The 25,085-nt window shown below is 38.2% G+C and overlaps 1 protein-coding gene across 1 annotated transcript in view; it reads right to left on the bottom strand.

Annotated features, from left to right (window-relative positions):
• LOC124173244 overlaps positions 1 to 25,085 on the bottom strand; it is a 59,081-nt gene that overhangs the window by 19,347 nt on the left and 14,649 nt on the right. The window contains exon 4 of the mRNA XM_046552767.1: positions 5,704 to 5,856. Coding sequence (XP_046408723.1) covers positions 5,704 to 5,856 — 153 coding nt within the window. The remainder of the gene's footprint in view (positions 1 to 5,703; positions 5,857 to 25,085) is intronic.

Below are 25,085 nucleotides of genomic sequence, written 5' to 3'. Positions count from 1 at the left end.
TGAGTATTGAAATCCGCAGAGATTTTTCAAATACAAACAAAAGTTTAATGACAAAATATAATGGTGATTTCATCATCAGTGATGAAACTAGGTGCTCATATAGAGTTGACATTAAGAGAGCGAGAGCCTCAAAGGGGCAAAATTCTGTGCATATGGTAGTTGGGAGTATTAAAAAACTCACCATCTCCTACACGACGCAGTAGGCGATAACTGCGTCCAGGAAAATACTACTAAAAAGTGTTTGTGCATGAGAGAGCCAGCCAGTAATTTTGGTTCTCTGGTGTGCTCTATATCTGGAAAACCCACACTTCAATTGAGTTGTCTTACAAATGCTTCTAATACCTTATGTGGCAAGATATTTTTAACTTAAAGTAGATTCCCATGGAGGGCAGACAAGCGGTGTAATGTGGACGAATTGTTAAAAATGACAAAGGAGATGCAAATTCAGAAATAAAAGTTTGAAAACCCCGGTGATGATGATAACATTACCCGGAGAATTACGTGTAGTTAGGTATATACATCCTCAAAATTTGCGTGGGGAGGCACAATTTGGAGTTTCATTTCTAATCCATAAACTAATATGAAAAAAAAGGATGAAACGAATGGGGTTGAGTTGTGACAGTGGTTTCTAAAATTATAAGAGAGAAAAAAAATCAGCCTACACCAACACTCTAACCCGGAAGGATCGCATTAAGGGTCCCTGAGAAAGTTCACCAGACCGATACACAACCGAAGTGATTGATATGTGTAAATTACTCAAGCGAAATCACCGAGCGCGAAATCTTTACATTCCAACATTTCTCGAACCCGGACCTATGTGGACGAAAGCCGTGACAACTTTTCTGCCTTACTTATATAGTTTCAGGGAATAACATCGGCATCCAGATCTCAAGCATCACTCTCGCGATGTCTCCTTGTAAGAGCGCTGACGTTTCGTGTTCCGACTCATCACCCATTCTGAAGGAACTGAATGAATATTTGAAGTCACCTATAAAGCTCAACATCAGGAGGGGCAGAGTTTTTCGAGTCCCGATTTTTGTGGTGGAGGAGCGTGGACAAGCGTAAAAATAGCTCTGGAAACCAATATTCTCTTCAGAGCTCGATTCCAAGAACTGCCAATCGGATATCTAGTATCTCTGTTGACAATTTTACATTACATTTTTATCTCTATAACCTATTTAGTTAAACAAAACCCAAAATTTGTTTGGTCACCATAAAACTCTAGTGTTATCCTGGCTTAATTTGTGTAGATTGGTCTGTTATGATTCTGTTTATATTAACAATTTAGCTCAAATAAAATAATACCACTTTATTTCATGACTGCTTATATTGTTGGGTGTTCTGTTAGAGTAAAAAGATGTAAGTAAATTTAATTATCATGTAAATAAGACTATATGCGCAGGGTATCACTGTCAGCGGAAGTTTGTTAACATTATATTTGGACGAGTAATTTTGAAAAAAAGTGAAATAATTTGGGTAGCATGCCGTAATGACTTAGATATATGTTGGTAGTACAATGTATTGGATGGGTGCTTAGGTTTCGAAGTACAACAATTTCTGTAGTTTGATATGCGTTGGCCTTCTATACACCCGCCGCCGTGGTTCACCGTGCGCACGAGGCGTGGCGCTGCGTGCGATTTGCGGTGGAGTGTTCACGGGCGGCGGGACGGGCACTTCGAGTCCGGAGAGGAACGTGAGGCATTTAAAACCTGAATTTTCAACAACATTTATTGTATTTTATTCTATACAAAGTGAATAATTTGTTCAAACGAAACGATAATGTTGAAGTTACTCAAAGAAAATATTTAATTTGCGCGTGAAGAAATATGCTCTCATATGGATATTTTACTTGCTAATTGATTATTCTGTTTTAAATTACGTAGGATTTAATGATTATTTAGTGCAAATATACTACATACTTGCCCTTGTTTTCACTGCTGGTTTCCATGTTACGTATTATAAAGCCATGACAGAAATCAGCTACGATGACCTAGTGGAGTAAACGAGTGGCAGAGAATGCGATGTATATTGGGTCGAATTCCGCAGTAAAATTTTTGTTCATATTTTTCCGTTTCGTGTTTCTTTATATATTTAAAATAATTTAAAATTTCCTGTAATAAATCAAAATTTTTCTAACGATTATGAGTCATACAGCTAGGATTTGCATAGGACCAGACGTATAATTTCTATGTATGGCTGTGATGTCATGAAGTTAATGGATTTGCAAAAGATGTTAATTGTAACCGGAGGATGAAGTGTGCATAATATTCAGCGTCGGTGTTACATTATTGTTTAAGACTAGCGACAAAGGGTCATTCATATCAGTGGATTATTGAAAATTTATCAATTTGTTTCCATTGTTTTTTAATGTTGGTTTTTGATGATTTTCCGCTATGAACATCATGCTGATTACCCACTTCGTGTGGTAGTTATAGAAGCAAATGGTTAGACATCGTAAACCTAAATCTCGGTATTCGTAAAAAAGGCAATCCAATGGTAAGGATTGGATAATAACCTCGCCTCGGCGTTGACGTACTCATACCAACGGGAAGTGTCACTCTTTTCCTTACGTTACTAACCACAATATGTTCTGAGTAACTGTAATTAAGAAATAATTTAACGGAAAATATAATAGACTAATTTTATAATTTAAAATGCACAATATTATCAATCTCCCTATGCATTCGTTCACCGATATATCAAATATGATATAATAAACGCATGGATCACCTTCTGTCATAATATAAAAAGGACAAAATATTAGCAATTCACTAAATGTAAGAATTTGTTTCAGATTCTCTGCATGTTTGAATTCCTGTTCTTTCACAGTTTTATTCTTCATTATTTTATGTTGCAAAAATTTATCACGTCAAAGAAAATGGTGAGATTTCAAAAAGCCTATTCCGAAACTATATTATTCCCGCTGAGTAAGAGCATTGAATATTTTTGTAGGTCTGTTAGGAATAGCTTGAGGGTAGGATTGTGGATTTGAACACTAAGCTCCATCACCCGCCTTATATCGGTTGCGTAGCTGCATCGAAATTACCCCTCCCAGGATAAGGCAACTACTCTACGGACACAAATGATTATCCTCGATCAAATGGGGAATCCTGATGGCCTCGAAATTATGGATGGCTCGAGGACAGCCGCTCCTTTGCCCATCGATCAGCGACTCGTCGCATTCCTTGAAACACCTTGCCCCGTAACAAACATTATTCTGGGACAAATTAAGCCGCCCAGCCATTTAGGCAACTGTATTTCCGCCCTCTACCTGTTATGTCTATTATCTGTCTCCGTAAGGCTCAACTGCGTGCTCCTTTGCTCTTCAATAGCTCAGACGTTCAATACTGGTTCTGAATCATCCATTAAGTTGCTTGTGAACCACATGCTTTCCTTAATATTTTTTCTTTCCATTGTTCACGGTTCACAGGTCCTGGCTCTATCATGACTACTCAAAAACAATGTCAACCTTTAATTTTCATATTCTAGAAATTCGTGACAGGATGAAGCGGTATAAGATTTCTGTGATGAAGTCTCCGAACTTTTTACTAAATTTTTTTGGTCATGAAAATCTTTGGCTTCTACGTGTTGATTTTTATTATTATTATTTAGTTTTTCCGCGTGGTTTATAAAGAGTTTTAATGCCAAAAAATAATAAAAAATAAATGGAAGAAGGGTGAAATTGAGTATTTTAATGTGCTTTTGTTTTGCTCGCTTTTCCGTGGTTTACAGTTCCATGATTCACATTTCAATAGATACCAATCGAAAATTATTTTCTAATCGTTCATTTGCGTTCAATTGAATTGACGAGGTGACATGGTATGCGCGTTGATTAACTTCATTGACCCGGGTTCTTATTCCAAAGAGCTCACATTTTTTGTGAAGAAGCATTTCCTCAAGCGAGGAAAGTTTAGATTACTAAAAAATTAGAATCGTTCTTACTAATTTGCTCACTAAAAAGAAAAATTGAGTATCTTTAATCAAATTTATGCTAGCAGCTATTACTAAAATCAGTAAGGACTCCTATCAGGAATCTTTTATATGATCACCAGTGAAAAAGAAAATGTTATATTTTTATAAATAAAGCCAGAAACATTTTATAAATTACAAAAGAAACAGTTATTATTAGTTAAAGATCCTTATGAATATAGTGATGCTGGAAATACTTAAAATGCGATCGACCTAACGCAATTACGATATGAAAGTTTGTCACTACAATAAGTCTTTAGGTCTTTAGGTCTTTTAGGTTCCGCATTCACAATTGGGAATAACTTCCACAAGTTTTCTTTTTCATCCCACCGATTAATTAATTAGAATCCGTCCTGAGAGATAGGTATGATTATTGCATTAATTGAGCAATTAACTCGAAAAAATAGTTAAGTAATATGTGCTGATAATGAAGGCTTTTGCGCTACTTTACTCAAATAAGACATCACACAATGACGCAAAAAAAGGTAGGTTAACCAATAGCGATGAGCGCAAAATACGCACATTCCATTAAAGTTGAAATACGTTTTCAAATCTGATAGCACAATCGAAACAACCGAGGATAGTGCGAAGTAAATGAATTAGGACAAATAATTAAGATCAATATTAATAGAAAAAGAATATTATATTTCTACTAATGAAACGAAATATGTTACTCCTTGCGCCAGTCTTTGGACTGTTCAATAACGCTAACACCAGGTTTTAATCCGCTCTTTACCACCGGCTGACAATATTTTTCAAATCCCTTTCCTTTAAATGTAGCCAATTTTATAATGGATTAAGCCACACTAGCCCTCATCTTAAATTATACATGGCGCCTTAGGGTAAAGAAAAGTATGTGATGCTGTTTCAGGAACTTTAAAATGGTTTAAAATGTATAAAGAAACACAAAAAGAGTAGATGACCTGAACAAATGACCATTAAATTCTACGCTTGGGATTAAATCCGCCATACCGCACAATCTCAGCTGCTCATTTACTCCACTAGGCCACCGTAACTCATTGCAGTGAAGGCTTTCGTAAAAAAGAAACCAACTGAAAACCGGGGCAAGTACGTAGTACATGCACAAGAAATAATCATTAAATCCGGCATTAAAAAAACAGAATGATCAATTTTTATGTAAATATCCCTCTAAAAGCATGTTTCTTCACGCGCAAATGAAATATTTTCGTTGAGTTACCACGGAAAACAAAAAGAGTAAAAGAAACTAAAATTTCTCGAGAAGCTGAATTGTCACCACAATCTTTGTTCTAAAACTTTTGAGTGACTGCATAATTTTAAGAACTTGTCATTAAAGGAATCGTTAATCGTAGCCTTCTGTTTAAGATAAACTTCAGAAAAAATATACAGGTACTTGACGGTTAACAAGCAGGTAATTTATTGCACATATTGTGATGGCAGCGCCTCCATTGGGTTTCAGGGGCCATACTTACATTAGAACTCCATGTTTACCGTTTATTTCTGAATATTATTCGAAGTACTCTTCCAATGGTAGTAAAAGTATATGAACATTGCATTGTAATCCAGTTTTCAGCTATCCCGAAAATTTCAGCTCTTTAGTTAATCAAGAATTGGTCTTTGGAAAATTTGAGTTGCAAAGTTTTTCTCGTATGGGCAAACAAGAAAGCGAGTATAATGAAATGAGGTAAAATTGGGTGCTCATACAGAAAATAATAGGTAAAATATAATGTAAAATGTTTAAAAGACAGTGCTTACCCACGAATAACAAGTGAGCCCCAAAGTCAAGGGATCTGTGCAACAGATCGAAGTTGTTCAAGAGGCCGTGGTAGTGAAATACGTAGTGGTTCAAATGAAGGGTCAAACAAAAAAATACAAGTGATGCCTGGATTACTATGAGGGTCGACCAACCTGGAAATGACACAAACGTCACACATTAACATCTTTGTATAACAGCGAAAAAGCCATTTTCACACAAGGCACAAAAACCTCCTTAATTTAAAAATAATACTTAATTGATCATATCACCCACACTAATGTTGCCAGTCACGTACCCTGCCAATAACGAAAGCACGTAAGCTGGGAAACAGCACCTACATGGTAATAAATTAATCACGTTGAGAATCAGGGTATGGAAACATAACTCCCATTCTTCAAAACTATATAAAATCCATTATGTGACCTAGAATTCTTTAAAATAATGTACGCACATATTTTAATTTCTTTTATATACAGTTTTGAACACAGAATCAGGTTGAAGACATCCCCTTTTCCCCGTAGGTTGAGTAAACTGATACATGTCGTTTGCAACGACTATTGCTAGCGTAGCATAGGTATTTCTGTCGATATCTACAAGGATTTTGGTATTCAAAGCTCATTACGTCCTTGAATTTTTCTCCTTAATATGGGATTCAAGATCGCCTGAGAGAGTAAGCACTAGGGGCCCAATCGGGAGAGCAGGCTTGTCCCTCCAAATTTTCTCTTATTTGGGTGAGTGAGATGGCTCACGAAGTGTTTCCTCAAATCAGCCATCGATGCTCATTATAGTGAACCATTAAACCGCCTTGTAGCCACTGAATGTCCTTAAGTCCAACTTATATAGTCGATGTAAAAAAAAACTCAGGTATCACTTTTACATACCAGTCAAATAATAGAATTTCAAACTGATAGCATATGTGAATATGCACGTAGGTAACAGATTCATAGTTACAGGAAATATTCAGCGAAATATTACTGACATGTTGACGCCATGTTTCATATTTATAATTTCTGTTTTCCACTTATGTGTCGTGTTAGCTCACGATGAAGCATCCAGTGGGGTAAGTCTGTGACTTTAGACGCTGCGTTTTGGAGAAAGATTTCTCTTTCAAACGTTCCTCCTGACCCAAGTCTGTACCTGAGTAGCGCGAGCTGCTTTTCCTGACCAGATGAGAAAAATGTCGTAGTATGAAAATTTCGAAAGGTGACTCTGATGATGGGACGGCAGCCCTTGAATTAATATTGAGAGCCAATAAAAACACTTTTAGAAAAGATATTTCACTAAATATCTAACATTTAACCTGGTCAGAGATTTTTATTTGGAGTTCTTAATAATGTGTCTTGTTATATACGAGGAGCTGGCAATTTCTTTCGTTTTAGGTAACATAGGCGCCTCTAAAATTTACCCCTTATTCAATTACGACGCATATTTTGTGTTATTGGTTACTCGTTTTCCATTTCTTATAATCCCAAATGAACACAAAATTTCGACGAATAACAGGGTCCCCCAATTTCCATCGTATCGGCGATAAATACCGCAAGATAGCGAAAAAAATTTGGTTAAATGAAAAGTAAAACAGTGGAAAAGCAAATTATATCTTACACACAATTCACTAGATAAAATATTCACTTTCCAACGTCCGTCGAGCATGGTAATCCCCGTGGCCAGCTCCGAACTGAGCCACACGTTCAAAAAATCGATCTGAAATTTGGCGTCGCAGGTGGTCGAGATTCTCTTTTTGGTATCATAATCTATAGGTTTTATGGTGTACGCGTAGTTTTACGTGTGTTTTGTTGTAAATATCTCGAGGTATCTCGGAGATCCTTTTTTTATAATCCTAAATGGACACAAAATTTTGACGAAAAACTGGGTCCGCCATTTTGTATCGTATCGGCCACAAGCAATACAAATGAGTCGTGGAAGTTACTAATAATTAACAATAAAAAACGGCATAATAATATTGTAAATTTTTGTTTCTATTGAATAGTTGCAGAAGGTGTGGCATTAGGGTTAACATGAATTTCGAAAAAAAAAAAATTCAATGCAGTTAATTTTTTCGAAATTTGTTTAAATTTGAGGCCAAGTAAACTGCTTTAAAAATTAAAATTTGAGAAACAGTTTGCGTCAAAAAACGCAATAATGTATTGTAAACAACTGTGTAAAGTTTCAAATTCCGCATTAAAAAATTGATTATGAGGTTTTGTCCAGCTTTTTTCGATTTCAGCCCACTGTGGGCCGTCTGGGCGCGAGCCCCTTTGGCGCGAAGCCATCTCGGCGACGAACGTCTTATAGCCAGGTTCTTATTGAACATTCTGGCCGGCAATTAATTACAGCATTAGCCATCCACCCGCTGTCACTCAACTGCGTAGGCCGGCCCATGGATCCAAACACCCTCTCCTATCTACAAGAAAGAAAAGTGTTACTCTCTAATCTCTCACTAATGCATATTTTTTCCAAGCCAACAGACCTCTTTTTTATCTTATTTCATCCCACTGGAATTCTCCTGCTCCGGACCGGCAGCTCTGCACCACCTATTAGTCCACTACGATGAACGATCGATTTCGCCGAGTTACGCCGACGTCAATTTCCATGTCGTATTACCTCGGCTAGTTGCGTATGTTAACAATTTTCCCGTTGTCTCCAGAAACTCGACCAAACTACGTCCGTGGATTCAGCTCTGGCAGAGCTCGAGTCTTATATTGTAATTCTTGTTGGGCTATTCTTTCTTTACTCTTTTTTTCTCCCTTTGCTCCCTCAGGTAGGACCACGATGGCGTCAAGGAGTCCAAGGAAGTGGGAAGATTTGTGCTTAATTTCTTTCCACTTACAGCTGTGTTTGGCTATATCCGGTTTCCTGGATTGTTTAAAAGTAAACGAGTAACCCTATATTTGGGTCTTTCTCCGTCAGTAGAATTTTTGTAACTAATATCACTACCTATTTTCCTTGGTAAATGCTTCTCGATAATAAAGTACTGCTCGTTACAAGACGGAATTTGCATTATTTTGCAAATACCGTCATTTCTCCTCCAAACTCTGGCCTATTGTTGGATCTAACAACTTCTGGAATTCCAAACCTAGACAAATGGCATAGCTGGATAAGAGGGTGAAAAGTCCCTCCTCCGAGATTTTTCCCATTCTTACACTGAAAGAAAAAATTGGTTGTGGTATCCAAGAGTTGGATCCCACACCCAATTTAAATGGATGCTGGGGCGCCATCCATTTAGTTGGATGAGGCAGCCATTTTAAATGGCTGGGTAAGAGATGGCTGTGACAACCAACTCGTTGGATACCACAGCCAGCGTCGTTGGGTCTTACGCCCATCTATATTGGATGCCGCAGCTTTGCGAAATTGTTGCCGTAACGTTTAATGAATGCGTAATATTTTAGCGGATATTATTATTATTACTAGTGACACCAGTTGAATAGGTTAAATAATAAAAGATAACAATGATATTTTAATATACGCCTTTATTAAAAAATGGAAGAAACTTTTTATAAAGAAATTTAAAAAAACATACATATGCCAAAGGTACTCTTGAAATTTTTCCAAACAGAACATTCTACAATGCCAGATTTATCAATCCTGCCAAGACATCATCATTATCATAACTATCAATATTCTACAATTACACCGTACACTTTCCTTCCTCTCCTGCAAATCTGTGTGACTTGCTTTTGACTTTTACATCAATGACAGAAATAATTGGCTTTAAACTGTATTAACAAAGCCCAATATGTCATTTAACCCCAAATTATCTTCAAGAATTCCAAAGAGAGAAAAAAGAATTCTCTGCTTGCCAACCTCTGCATCAGCCTCAATTCCATACCTTTGCATACAATTTATGCCTTCCACAAGGATGTTTAAGACCTTAGAGTTTTTGTATTTTTTCTATTTGTACAACGAGAAAGAAGGGCTAAAAAGATATTTCCTAATAATGAGGTGTTTAGTGACGAGACATAGAAATTTAAGTATGTATAGTATAAGTGCCCCTCACCTTTTAGCCGTCCTTTTACTTATTTCATGTTCATCAACTTAAAAAGTCAACATTATTCTCCAGTGACGCACTCCCCCCTAACGGCATAGGGACTTTTGTCCGACACCTCCACTTGGGCATGATTTAAGTGGCTTCGAAGAGCTCATATGAGAGCGGATATTCTAACTGCTTCCATCTGTGGCTAAAAGTTTTCTACTTTTACTATCCGGAATTTATTTTCTATTTCATCATGGCAACTATTACGAAGGCGTGACTACTTTAGACGTGATTACTCCCGGCGTGGTCATTCATATCCGCATGGGACCTATGAGATCCATTAGTGTCTCGTGAGTTTACCACACATTAATATTAGGCTCTCAAGGAGATGGCCCGTGACGTCTCTTGTTTACTTAAATGCATTTTTTTGACCTCAATTTCGTCCCTCAGCTGAGTCAGTCTTAGCGGACCATGGCATTAGTGGACTATCCCTCTTGAATCGTCCTTCTAGTAACGGCAAGATTCTCGAGAAGAACGGAGTGAAATGAGTTCACACACGATTTTCAAGGAATTAACTGTGCGTGCTTTGGATTCATGTTTCGAAGATGAAGTGTTTCAGTGTTTCTTGTACATTCAAATGGTTTGAAGTTGTGTGTGCTCGTTTTCGTTTTCTTTGAAAGTGTGGTTAAATAGGCAAAAGTTGTGCCAATTCTGTTCTCAGGTAGCCTGTTATTTTTGTTTGCATTTATAGACTACCTGTTTTATGTCACCTCTAGTTTATGTAATTCAAAAGAGTCCTTTTCTTTCTTAAGTTGAATATTTACCTCCTATAACTTCAGGAAGAAGTGCATAACATAATAGATAAAAACTTCCCAAAACCTCGGTCATTCCTACCCCTGTTTCGACATATACACAGTTCAACAGCCAAATATCGGGAATAGATATCAGGAAGATGAAAATTATGCAAAATGTAAGTACAAATTTAATAAGTGGTAGTCCAAATTCCATGGTATAAATTTTGAATAATGATTAGAATGCTAGAAACATTAGAGCTGGAGGTTTCACTAATTTTCCGATGTCTATCACATAAAATTACCCAAGATATTTTAAATACATCTGATTAATGTAATACTGGAGGCAACGTACGAGCACGTGTAACGCATATTTTGCTTAGGACACTTGTTAGAGGCTAAACATAAATGAAGGCGTATGTGTACACAAACATCGTAATCCCTCAAAATTTCTTAGAAAACATAATTTTTACTGTAGCCATCACTGTATCGCGAGCATATTCAAATTTGACATGTGGCAAATCTTGGCAAGGGGCAGAAAAAATCAGTTGCCTTACACACTCACAATAGAAATTTGATGATATATAGTCACGTACATATATCAAATGACCTTTACGAAAAAGATTTTCAATAGTCACGAAATTAATAAATACATTAAGGTCAATTCAAATAATAAATGATTGTCTATATCCTTTTAAAATGATAATACCTTCGTGCTTCCGAACATGAAGTATTTTATCACCTTTCGTTTACTTTTTCTGCAGGCCTAATGGGAGGCACTTGACATTCAATGTCCTCTCTCGTCAACATCATTAGGTTTGTGTAGTCAATGTATTCATCTGCAAAAAAAATAACTATGCCATTAAAAATACTCGTGCTGGAAAAAGAGCTTATCTAAGATTCCATTTTTAATTATTTCTTAGATCAAAGAAATAATGCTGTTGAATGAATGAATGATGATCAAAGAAAGGTAATACTCTTGCAAAGTAGTGTTATTGACCATACTTAAAATCTCCACACCATTAAATACGTGTTTCGTTTATTGGTTCCTCTTTTACAGTTAGTTGCCTAGGTTATACATGAAAAGACAGCAACTTCCTACTCTTAGCATAAGCCATTAATGCATTACATAAATCAGCATCTATTTTTTGCACGTGTAAACATCAAGAGTAAGTATATCAGGAGAAAAATTATAAATAAAATTCTGTGATATGTTACACAGCTTCGAATACGGGCAGAAAAGGTCTATATCGACCTGAGTTCTAAATTTCGTGATACACAGTTCTGAATTGCAGTTCATACGCATGACATTGTATGCATTTAGGGTACAGGCTAAAATGTATTCATTCATCTAGTAACAAAAAGCATAATTTATATGGCAGTCATTGAAAATTGACCGGAATTATTTCCGAGAAAACAAGGGTTAAAAACACAATATCCAACCTGAGGATAACATCAAATAACAAGATAAAACCTTTAGCGGCGAAATATAATAAGAGTTGCGCATAATAACGGAAGTACAATTAGCAAGCTTACCAGTAAATTTTCCCGCGAGACTGGTCAGGTCCAAAGTATCAAGAAAATCCCTAGTTTGGCTATCCATATCTTCTCGTCTTCAAGTGTACTAGGAATATAAAAAAAGTATTATGCCAATGGATGGCTATATTTTCATAAACGCTAGAGCAAACAGAAAAACCATTTACTTACCTCCAAGCACGCCAAGCACGCTAAACATGTGCACTTAAGAACTGTATGGGATTTTATCGCAAGATGGCTCTGGCGTAGAAGCAATATTCACCACCGAGTTGGCTGTGGGATCCAACTGTTGGATGAGCGATCTCTTCAAGATTGGTGTGGGGACCAACACGTGGACCCTACAACCAAGTTGCGAGCGTCCAATTTAGTTGGATAGTACACCCAATCGCGTTGGCTGCCGTGTCTTTTGCAGTGGATACTGCATCCAACTTTCACTTACCCAATAAAAATTGGATGCCACATCCAATCCTTTTTTTGAGTGTAGGGTATGCTATTTGTGATCAAATAGGTCAAACCTCCCCACATTTTCATTCCGCTAGATTTTGATCTAACCGGCCCACCAGTGCCGGCTAGATCATAAATACGATTTTCACTCTTTTTTAAATATCTTGGTAAAGAAGGCATATTTTTTCATACGGTTTGCGACACATGAAAGCTTATTTAATGAAACAGATGAGCAACAGTTTACAAGAGACATCTCGTTGGGGGGAAACTTTGTGTTCTCGCTCACTTGGAGTGCCACATACTTGTGTGCGATTTTCTTGTACGCCAAGAAAGTTTTCTTTTAATTGTGAATTTATCAATTATCTAATTGGTCGGCGAAAACAACTGCTTGATCAACTATGCCTGGCGAGGAGGCCATGGCATCAACGACCTCAGACGACGACGACGCGCTCTCAACTGAGAACGCGTATTCTGACGACGACATCGAATCGATTACTGCTGCCAACGACAACGGTGCCTCTTCCTGCGACGCAACCATCCACGTTCCGGCATCGGTAAGTCAAGTGTGGCTTCCCCTCATTCTATCCCTGATGTGAAAATCCCAAATAGAAAATTTATTACTATATCTGTGCCAGAAAAAGTTACTTACGATCATCGTATCCGTAAACTTGCCGGCCTTCCGCCAATTTCTGCCGCTGTGGCAGCTGCTGTAGATTTTGAATCGACTCAACGACCCTTTCCTTCTAAAACTAACCTTGCATTAGAAACTGACGCCGCTGATGCTAGTGAAGATGATTATTGACTTCCTTTGAGATCATCTAAAAAGAAATGCCTCAAAAAATCACCCACATTGTCAGAATATGCTCCGGTTCCGGTATCAAATCAGTTTGCTGCACTTTCGGATAGCCATTATGATCCCTCAGCTGAACCGCCATCAGTGCCATCTACATCGTCAAACTTGAATCAAAATTTACGTAACAGCCTTCAGCGCCATCTCAACGCCAACCTCGAAATCAACCCAGATCATCTATCCCATTGATATTCCTGAAGGATCCTTCAAACTTGTCTATTAAATTTAGAGCAATTAAATCCGCATGTGAATTTCCGTCAGTATGTCACTCAACTGGCGCGAATATTAAATGTCAACCGACTACAATCTCTGATTTTTGCTCGTTGGTCCGTCTCTTTTCTGAAAAAATGGGAATACTTAACATACCAACTCCCTGAAGATAAGAAGACTTATTTACTTATTCGCGGACTTCTCACGGATACTACCATTGAGGAAATCAAGTCATCTCTAGCTGAAAGAAATATTTTCTCGGAAGATGTTGTGCAGTAGCGCACTACTCGACCAACCCGCCGCGAACAGGAGCGCCGTGATAGAATCCTTGCTGATGATCCCACAGCTATAATTCCAACGCCACCCACTAGACTGCTTTTGCTATTCCAGGTAAAAATTTCTTCGCAAGATGACCGTCCTAGATAATAATCCGTCACCAATCTCTGTGATCTTGGTGTAACCTTTGAGTCTTTCAAACCTTCCCCCGGTCCACCACAGTGTAAGAATTGTCAGCGTTTTGGACACACGCAAAAATCATGCGGTATGTCGCCTAGATGAATCCGCTGTGGTGATCTCCATTCTCATACTGAATGCACTGTCGTCAAACCGGCCCCGGCTACCTGCGCAAATTGTAAGCAAAATCACCCCGCTAACTACCGGCAGTGTTCTGCATATGTTACTTACTCATAGCGTCTGCAAGCTTCTCGCCGTGCAGCCTCCACTCCTTCTGCTCCGCAAATTCAATCAACCAGCGCTTTCCCCTCTCTTCCTACTCCTACCTCCCCTCCTTCTGCTACCCAAACTCAACCGGCTCCTCTACATGAAACCATTAACTCCTTTTTTACCCCATCTGTGAAAAGCAAAGTTTTCCCTTGGCTTTCTCAACTTATTAAAAAAATCATAGCCCCCTCTGATAAACCTAAAACCGATATCCTATTAGAAGAAATTATTCCAGGCGCTCTCTTGCTATTCAGCGATGGCTAATACAAGAAAAGTCAATCAATTGAGAATCCTTCAATGGAATATCAATGGAATCTCCAACAAAATAGAAGAGCTGTTGCAGTTAATGCAGGAAAATCTAATTGATTTGGCTCTTGTCTCAGAAGCTCATCTCACTTTTGGAAAAAATATTTTCACTCCCGGATTTAGACAATTTTGTAAGTGTCGTGAGGGAAATCTGGTGGGGGCGTACTAGTCCTGGTAAAATCTTCCCTTCGATCAACTCAACTGTAGTCTCCTGATGTTAAATCACTCGAAGCCGTGAAAACCAGCATCTCTACCGAAATAGGAAAAATCAACACCTGGTCAATATATCACCCGCCAAAAAAGCTTGAAAAGGATGATCTTCGAGTATTCAACTTGCTGCTTACCGAAAGTTCTTTCCTTGGAGGGGACTTAAATGCTAAACACTCCCAACGGGGAGCTTCCACTTCATCGCAAAGGAGTGGTCTGCTTCCATTCCCTCGCCTGCAAGTTTCACACACTACGGCGCTCACGGATGCGACGATATTTTGGATATTGCATTTGCCATAAAGCACCCCCAAATCAACCAGCCCTGCACCATTGATTCTTCAGCCTCCGACCACCTCCCAGTCCTTTTTACACTCCATTGTTCTCCTACTTCCCGCGCTCCTACCCCCAAAACAGCCATCAACTTTAAAAAAATTTCTCGACTTATCAGAGACAAACTGCACAGCCTTCAAAAGCTTCCGCTTACTTCCCGCTCTGATGCCGATACCTGCATAAACAAACTCACCGATACCATCCGCTACTGTTCTGAAAATGCCAAATTCATCATTCCATCGGAGAAATCCAACGATACCTTACCATTGGAAATTCTCCAGACTGTGCGAGAATGAAACAAGGCTCGCAAAGCTTGGCAATCACAAAGGACGAGAGAGAGCCACGAAAAATTCAAAGCGCTCAGAAACAGAGTCAATTCTCTTCTCCGCACGCACCGCCAGACTTTATGGGACAAGAAAATCGCCTCTCTCTCTCTACTTTAGATAATTCAGTATGGAAAATGGCCCGGGCACTCAAAAACCCGCGTCGAGCTACTCCCCCGCCCTCCTGCGAAAACAGCTCCGCTTCCACGGATGACGCAAAAGCTTCACTTTTGCAGTCAATTTTGGAAAAGCGATTCACCAATAACCTCCCGTCAGATATGGAAGAAGAAGCAGAAGAGCATTGGCTGAGCATTCAACATTGCCCTTCCGATCAACCTGCCCCAACGTCTTCCAGTGAACTCACTGACATTATTGCCAACCTAAATACCAAGTCTGCCCCTGGTCCTGATGCAATATCAAATAAACTACTCAAACACCATCCCTCTCCTGCAATAGCCTTCCTTTCCGATTTATTTAACTTTCTCTTTCAAATATCGTATTTCCGAAACTCATGGAAGTGCGCAAAAGTAATTATAACTCTCGAACCATCGAAACCTGCAACAAACCCTTCCTCTTATTGTCCCATTTCCCTCCTGAATACCCTGTCCAAACTATTTGCATCTGTAATCCACTCCAGACTCCTACATCACCTTTCCCTTCACAATTGCATCAGGCCAGATCAGACTGGTTTTCGACGCCATACTTCCACCACGCACCAGATTCTTCGCCTGACGGAATCTATCATCGGCGGCATCAAGCATCGATGGATCACGCAATCCTTATTCTTTGACTTGGAGGCAACATTTGACAGGGTTTGGACTCTGGGCCTTGTACTGAAACTCTCCTTCCTCCCGATGCCTATCTTATTCCAGAAATTAATCCAATCTTTCACCCTTGCCCGCACCTTTTATGTTCAAGTCAACTCCTCATTATCCGATACCGCAGCCATCTCCTCTGGCGTTCCTCAAGGAGCCATTCTCTCCCCCACCCTTTTCAACATCTTTATAAACGACCTTCCCACCATTCCCGGCACTTCATCTTTCCTGTACGCTGATGACACCACCTTTATTGGCCAGGGTTTAAACCCTAGATCGACGGCAGAACTCCTCCAACGGCAGGTTGATGAATACGAAGAATGGGCCAATTCCTGGAAACTGACAACAAACCCGCGAAAATGTGTCAACGTCACATTCTCTCGCCGCCCGAAAGCAGGGATTGGAGAACCATTATTCTACGGCAATACAGAAATTCCTCGAGCTGAAAAAGTCGCATTTCTTGGAGTAATTCTCGACCAAAGAATGCGTTGGAAGCAGCATTTCACCTAGTCTACCGGTAAAGCAATGGCAGCCGCTGCTGCACTTGGACCCCTGCTCCATCGAAACTCGAAACTTTCCCTGAAAACTAAACTGCTTATTTTAAACTCCATGATAAAGCCATTACTTACGTACGCTTCGCCAGTATGGCTCATGGCGGCAAAAACCCACCTGAAGAAAGTGCAAACAATGGAAAATAAGATTGTAAGGAAGATTGCTGGGGCCCCATGGTTCCTGCGCAACAAGAATATCCGGAAAGATTAAAAAATTACCCCAATATTAACAGACCCCAAATCTAACTTATTAACTTTTGAAAAATCTCTGGCATCACATGCTTCCTGGAGCCTCCTAACACGGCTTCAAGGCGTTCGTCGTGCTGCTCCCCCGTTTCACCAAAAACTAAGACATCATCGAGTAAATAGGTGACACCTTCTGAAGGTGACAGTCTAGATGCGCACTCTTTCTATGGAGAAAGAGATTCATCGGGCACTGGAGTGGAACGTAACTGAAGGGCCAATCTCGGGCGCCGGAAGGCGTTTGAGAAGACTTATATGCATGGGCTGGGATACCCTCAGATAATACCCTCCTTCCTCCGGCGAAAAATGTTAGACACAAATGGGAGAAAACATTCGTGCAGGCACTTCACGAATCTCGTATTCCCCGTTTTTTGGGGAAAACCGAGTTAGAGACTGGCCCTTCATCTGTAGTCACCCATCATCCATACTGCACTAGTGCAGTGCATTTGGGCCGGTGGATAGAATCCCAAAAGGGTACTTTGAATTAATCCTCAACCAATAGCTTACTCAAGTAAGTGTGATGAGATTTAGTTTTCTCCAGTGCGTGAGTTTCGGAAGCTTACAGAAGATGCTGCATTATTTTATTATTGCAGTTCTCCATTCCGATCTTCTTTCTAACAGATTTTCAATGGCGACGCATTTATTCACTTTAAAATACTTAATTTTCTGATCCTATGTAACAATATTTGGGCGCCCTTTGGCAAATTTTCCTTCCACATGCCCATTAACGATTATTTTGTCAGTCCATCATGTGTAATGACGGGGCCGATAATGCTGTCTAGTTTTCATTTCTGAGTTTTTAGAAGACTTATTATTTCTTCCACTCTTTTAGCACTCTTTCCACTCATATAATTACTACAAAACTGAAGAAAAAAGATGCTATTTACACGAGATTCGCAATGAATGAATGTTTCATTGGGTTCATATGGATGACCTCTCCACTGGTCTCAATTGGAATCAAATGTCTTCAATAACTGGCTGATTTTTAAGTTGCCGAGTGGTCCACTGTAATGGCCAGATTTGAAATTGCTTTAACACTTAGATTGCGGAAACTTCTTTTGACAATCTGACCAGTGCTCGACAGTATACGGTAATTTCCAGTATTATTTTTGCCAAGCTAGTAGAGCTCACGTTCATCTCCCTTACTGTAGGGATCGCTAACCGGCTACAAAATACCCCGCAAGGCGCCTAAAAGGCGTGTGGCAGGGGATGTTAGGACATCTGCCGTCTACACATAAATAATGAGTGCTCTAACGAAGTTGGGACTAGCGTTTATTAAAGTCCATTTTGGTTCGGGGGAAAACGAATTCCCATATCTATCTCTCCGGCAAAACATCTCTCTTAATCTATTGCTCCTATCGGACCTAGAAATATTGTGTGGCTGTACTATTATGTTCTCCGTGTCGCTCTTAAAGATATCCATTCTCATACGTTCAAGCAATTTAAGCCTAGCGCGCAGCCTCTGAGTCTCCAGCGGTTCCCAGCCTAATTTGCCTAACATCTGGGTACGCTGTCTGAACGTCCGTAGCAGTTTTTCCAACCCAGTTCGTAGATGGCCGCTAATTTTTTTCTCAAGTGGTATATGGGAGGAACACTAAAGCCCGTGTGACACTTCTCAATTTATTTTCAAATCCATCGGATATTGGACTGTGGTCCAACTGACACACACCAATTTATATTTTTATATCCTTTTCAAAATATTGGACACAATTTCTTGCCCAATTTGGAATTTAGAACCGGTTATATTTTTACACTGCCAATCTCTAATCAGAAGTCAGTTTTTTGACTCCTAGTGGTCAAAACAAGAAGCTCTTTGCAAAACATTGTTTTTTAAAGAAATTTATAAAATATCGAAGAAAGAAGTTGTTTCACTGCTGATTGTAGCGCACATATCACCTAATGCTTATGCAACGTAAAATCATCAAAATGCAATGGCCTTTCTCTAGCGGGACATTTGAAAACCATTATGGCCAATATAGGTGTGAATATTGATACGTGTCATACGGTACGTAAGCCGAAATTTTAAACTATGCTTCACGCCGATTTATTGGCCAATGAATTGGAAAGTGTCATATGGGCTTAACGGGAGCAACTTGTTAACCAAAAAACTCAAACTTGCAGTCCTTAATGGGGGGCTAGTATTAAAATACCCGTATACACACGGAATTTTTATTTTATAAGTATACTCATTAAACTCAATCTAATTCTCACTCACTCACTATATTTTATTTTGATAAATATTTCTGTATTAATTATCCTATATTTATAGATGATTGTTTATAATTGTACCCTAAAATGTAGCCATTGTTGCCATACCAGAAGTTATTGCGCTATTTCTGTGGAGTTATTCACATATTACTGTACAGAAAAAATCTCAAACTCTTAGTTAATAATAATAAATGAGAGTACCATCACACGGACCTTCCTAAAGAATGAGAAACTTATTGTTAGTCTGCGCACAAACAAAAGTTACTATGGGAGATATCAGATAAACTATTTTCTAACCCTATTTCTTTTTCATTTTTGTACATTATTTAATTTCCATAGTTTTATTTACTCTGCGACTAGTGTACATAACTCAAGTATCATTAATTTATATGCATTACATATGATTCAAAAGTTTAACTAGAAGACTTTTTGTCATACAAAAAATATAAACAGTGTTACGATAGTCTTTATTAAGATGATCCTACCAATTTTCAAGGCCACTGGGCTCAAAATAAATTTGAATTAGGATAAGTACGGAGGCACATTTCTTAGATTTGCTTGGTCCTTCCAAGAACTATGCACTGAAATTGCAAGTTTGAGCTCCACATATTGAACGTGTACTCTATTTTGTCCTCAGGTATGAGGCAGATTTTACAAATATGAACTCGCCTTTGAAAGCTCGCAAAGTTGCTCAGCAAACTTCTGTTAAGTAGAGGATAGATAAGGCAGTAATGTAAGAAAGCAAGTTGGCTGAAACGGCAGGTGGCATCACTGAAGAAAGATATGCCTAGCGAAGGAAAAGCTCTTTAAGTGGTGGTGATGCTGGAGATTTTTTGCAGTTAAGGCAAAAACCTTGCATATCCTTAGTGAATTCAATCCATGCCAAAGTTTAGCCGTATAAAATGTATTTTCATGCTGCCATTTGCCAAATAATTAACTTATTTACGGAAAGTAAAAGAGAATGACGAACCTTGATAACTCAACGTTATGTAACGTTCCCATATCAATTAACTTATTTGCCCCATACAAATCAATATCTTGTTCATTACACTGTTGAAGTGCATAAAAGACTATCATATATAATATTGTTCTGCTTCTGCCTCGACATGAGAGCTTTTTAGCGATAATGAATGTACCTACACTACTTGGTAGATGACAGCGATTGTTTCTTCTTTATTTACCTTGAGCCGTTTCCCTATCAACCCGGCCGAAAATTATCGGTCGTATTATGTCAGTTTTGTAGGTGTTACGCATTTACGCACTTCAATACGCCCATAGAGTAGACACTTGGCATTGCGTCATCATATACGTCATGACCTAAGTTATCTCGGAGAACTACGCGACGAAATAAGCCCCCACCACTTATTAACCCATTACCGGCCGAGTAAAGAAATACTTGAAAATATATAATTTTTTCTTTTCAATTGACCTAATAACATGCTAAATAAGGTAAATTGAAAATATGGGCCTTCAAAAAAATTTGCTTATGGTAAAAAAAAAATGTTGCGTTTTCGCAACGTTGGCCGAATCCGGTATCTGTATGCAGTTATGCAACCCGCATTACAATACATTGCCGCCTCATAGGAATATGCTGTTTTTACTGTCGGATATAATCCTATACCTTTTTATGCCACGTATATGACAAATATCGTCATATTGGATAAATAAAATCCTTAGATATTATGTTTCCAACGAGATGTTGTTGTTATTTGACCTAAATCCATTATAAAATAGACATGCTTTACGGTTTGAAAGAAATAAGTCAAAGCGAAAATTTTCTCAGAAGAGCATGTATTTCACATTTTTTCATTGACTTTAATTTTATCATTGCAGATTGAATTACAAAAATTAATGGCTAATTATGAAATACTCAAGCATTTTGGGTGCAATGGAACATAAAATTTCGTACATTCAAACATGGTTTGGCTTTTACACTGTTTCGGCAACTACTGAATTTTTTTTAACTCTCTGGCCAAATTCGTCCCTTCATGCTTCACGAATCCGCGATGAATTATATGGCCTAACTTTTTCTATGTTTATGGACGCGAATTGTATAGGGGTACGTCATCTACTGACTTATTCATTTCACTCTTTAGATGCGTCCCTGCTAGATACGATTTGGAGTCTACCAGTGAAATTTACTTCCGTTGCATAACCTGTACAATCTCCTGGCGTTAGTGCAAACGCCGTCCAGTAAGTTGATAAGCTAGGACCCTTTTTCCCCTGTATTCTAGTGCGGTAATTTTCATTTGCATTATCAAGTAGGTCCACACCTCCCATGTATTTACTATACTCCCCAATAACACGAATGGTATTTTCTTTTATTAACATAGAATATTATGTGAAATAGTATTTTATTTTTTTCTGCTGAAACTTTTCCCTGTGCCAAATGGAAGCGAAAAACTTTTATTGCTGTCTACAGGGACAATCTATTTATCATTCCATCGAACAATACTAAGACCTTGGGCTTTATCAAATGTTTATTTTCATGTTCCTCTCGGTTTCACGTCAATGGTTTTATTATATTCTATCAGGAACTCCTCCGTTATACGTATTTAATCGTATTTTCACGGACGGCTCCATTGACAAATAATCCTTTTTCTTTCAAAACAATAAATAGTCTTCAAGATGAAAAGAAGTTATTGAAAAACATACGATGGTTCGAGGGATCAGGGATAATCTTGAGAAATTCCAGAATAACACTTGCTTCCAAGCCTAAATTTCGATAGAAGTAATTTTCTATCGCCTGGTTGAACCCTAAAACCGTCTGAATAACATAAGCACCAAAGTTAAAAGCAAAATCTAAAAGGCTTGTTTTAAAAGAACATTTATGCACTGTAGTGACCAAAGTAAGGTACCATTTGCTCATTTTTTCAAAATTTATGCGCAAATATTCCGAATTGTAATAATTTTTCAAGTCGTCAAATTGAGGTCATAATTTACAAATCTGTCATTTTTGTCCAGACAGGAATTGTCTGATAAGTGTAGATTATTTTTTATTAATCTGAATATGTTTTGGTTCAATCATTGCCGAACCATATCTACGCCTTATCGTCTTAATTCACCCAATATCCTGTTGTGGAAGTCAGTGATATCGCTGAATCGTGAAGTAAGGAAGGACTAATTCGGATTGAAAGTACAAAGTTGTGTGTTCCATTGCACCCGAAATGCTTTCATGTAATCCATAAATAATAATAATTTGTTGTAATTCAATTCGTTGTGATAAAAATGTCTTTTTTAAAACTGGAAAATACGTTATCTTCTGTAAACATATTCGCTTTGACTCATTTCTTTCAAGCCGTAATGCATCTCTATTTTATATTGGATTTAGGTAAAATAATGCAGCATCTCATTGGAAATATAATATCTAAGAATTTTAATTATCAAATATGACGATATCTGTCAAATACGAGGCATAAAAATGCGTAGAATTATATCTGACAGTAAAATCGGCATATACTTACGAGACGGAAATATGTAGTAATGCGGGTTGCATAACTGCCTATAGATATCGGATTAGGCCAACGTTGCGAAAACGCAACATTATTTTCCGGATCTGATTTTCGCATAATGTTGACTCTCTGACGAAATATAAGCTTTAATATCTGTTAATTGAAATTTCTACGTCCACATGGACGAATAAAAAACTTAATAAAGGGAATAGTTACTCTTAGGAAAAATTATTTATCTTGCTTAACAGGAGACTCGAAAATTGACACATTTTGAGTATTTTTATAAATATCGAATTACTTATTAATTGTCATTATAATCTCACTAAAAATCAGTTTAAACTTATTTTTATAGAAAAAAGCGAATTCTAAATTAATAAAATTCAATTGAAACATTTTTTTTGCATTTCTCAATAATGTTGCGTTTTCGCAACGTTGGCCGTAAATGGGTTAAGGGTTTACTTAGAAACGCATGTAGGAATCTCTTGTCAAGAAGGGACAGATAGGTAGGTTCGTCTGAGAATACGGCCTTACATATTCAAGAGCGGGGGACGCTGATGCATTTCGTTCCATTCATATATGTTGCTGCTTTTAGTGCTGAGTATTGGTCGATGTGTATAATACTTGCTTTGAAAATGCCTATTTGTTTTGTACGACTGTACTCAATTTTTGAGTGCTGAGAAACGATCTTTTTATGACGGTCTAGAGTTGCTCATGGCATTAACTTTGAGTTTGCTTGTTTATTATGTGCCACTGAAAAATTATTTTTTTAGTGCCGAGATACGCTCGTTTCAACTGCGATTCTCACATGCCTAATTCCATTTGTTTATAATGTTACTTTTATTGATGAGGATTAGGGGTGCTCAAGATATTTGCTTTGAAGCTGCCCGTGTATTGGCACCCACCTCCCTCCTTTATCCACCACTGGCTTATGCAACCTCTCTGCAGGACGATTGGAACTTACATCGATCAAACAGCTCGCGGATTAAAATTACGCGCAAAGTATCTCTAGAGATCTACGATTGAATTAAACAAGAGTACAGCTTGAATTATTATAAGACAATCTCTACAAAGAGAAAATTTCTTGTGAACAGAGTCGGAGATGTTGAGAAAATTGGACCTTGAAGTACCAAGGCATTCTTTCCGATTCTTCATATTTCCGCACGCTCTTTTATTTTATCTTGAGAGGGATAATTAATGACCAATGACCATCACCAGTAATTATGTTGCATCCATTAAAAGCCGATCCAAGCCCATCCGATGGAATTTTTTTCTTGATGTTTATTTTGTCATCAAAACCTCACTCCCTGATGAAATTGAATGGCAGCAGGTAAATACCATTAACTCAATGGAAATTGTAAAAACATTCTGCGTGTCATAATATGAAATATGGACCATGTACATTCTAATGAAAACGGGTACCAGGAGGGAAGGATTGAGGAAGTAGAAAGGTGTAGGAGGCGTTGTCGCAATGAGGGCCCTGCGACGTCTCCAGGGAAAATATAAGAATGGAAGGTAGTGCGTAGTAACAAACCCACGCTGACATAGGGACGATGATATTGAAACCATAATTTAATATCCGTACGAAATTGAAATATTTTTCTATAATGAGCATAATCCATCGATCACTTCGTTGGACCTTCAACTCTACGGTGTCACATATTGTCAATCCTAAGAGAGATCCACTCCTGCCAAACCTTGGCAGGATAAGGAACAGGATGGCAGTACTTGGTTAAAGGTTACTTGTTGATGCTTTCTTCTTCTTACTCATTTCAAAGCGTGCATTAGGTTAGATATTTTCTGCATCCAACACAAAACGTCTCCATTTGTTACGGTAGATATTTTGGAATAATGATCTACGATCATTTGCTTGGCGCAAAGAGGAGCCCTCATTTGTGCCGCGCAAGACGAGAAATGGAGAGGGATCAGGTTCCTTTTCATGTTTTATCTTCTGTGTTGAGAACATTTTCAAGTCGTGTAAATGTACTTCAGCTACTAACGACTCTAGTTTAACCCTTTAACCAAAGATGTGCCGATTTCAGCTCATACTTACAGAATCATTCCAACATACCATCAGCGTTCGTCCCCCTGTGGTAATACGGCAATATATCAGTGTAGGACAATACATTTCTATCAAAACCAGATGTCTTATATTTCATAAATATACTTCATGATATCGCCGTATTTATATCATTGAGTAAATGGCAGTTATATGACTAAGATCTAACTTTTATGCGTGACAGTATTAAATAATTTTTATTCTGCTGGAATTTCAAAAATGACTCCCATGACTTTTTATGACAAAAGGAGGAGAAACGTTGTTCAAAATGTGATTTTGCCACCTGAGGAAGCTTGTGAAAACTATAGCAATGAAGATTTGAAATAAGAGTCGCCTGATGACTCCAAGAGTTCTTCAGAAGGTTTTTCA

This window comes from Ischnura elegans, assembly GCF_921293095.1.
Source record: "Ischnura elegans chromosome 13 unlocalized genomic scaffold, ioIscEleg1.1 SUPER_13_unloc_4, whole genome shotgun sequence".
Lineage (NCBI taxonomy): Eukaryota > Metazoa > Arthropoda > Insecta > Odonata > Coenagrionidae > Ischnura > Ischnura elegans.
Note: the sequence above shows the minus strand (reverse complement) of the source record. Positions and strands in the feature narration are given on the sequence as shown.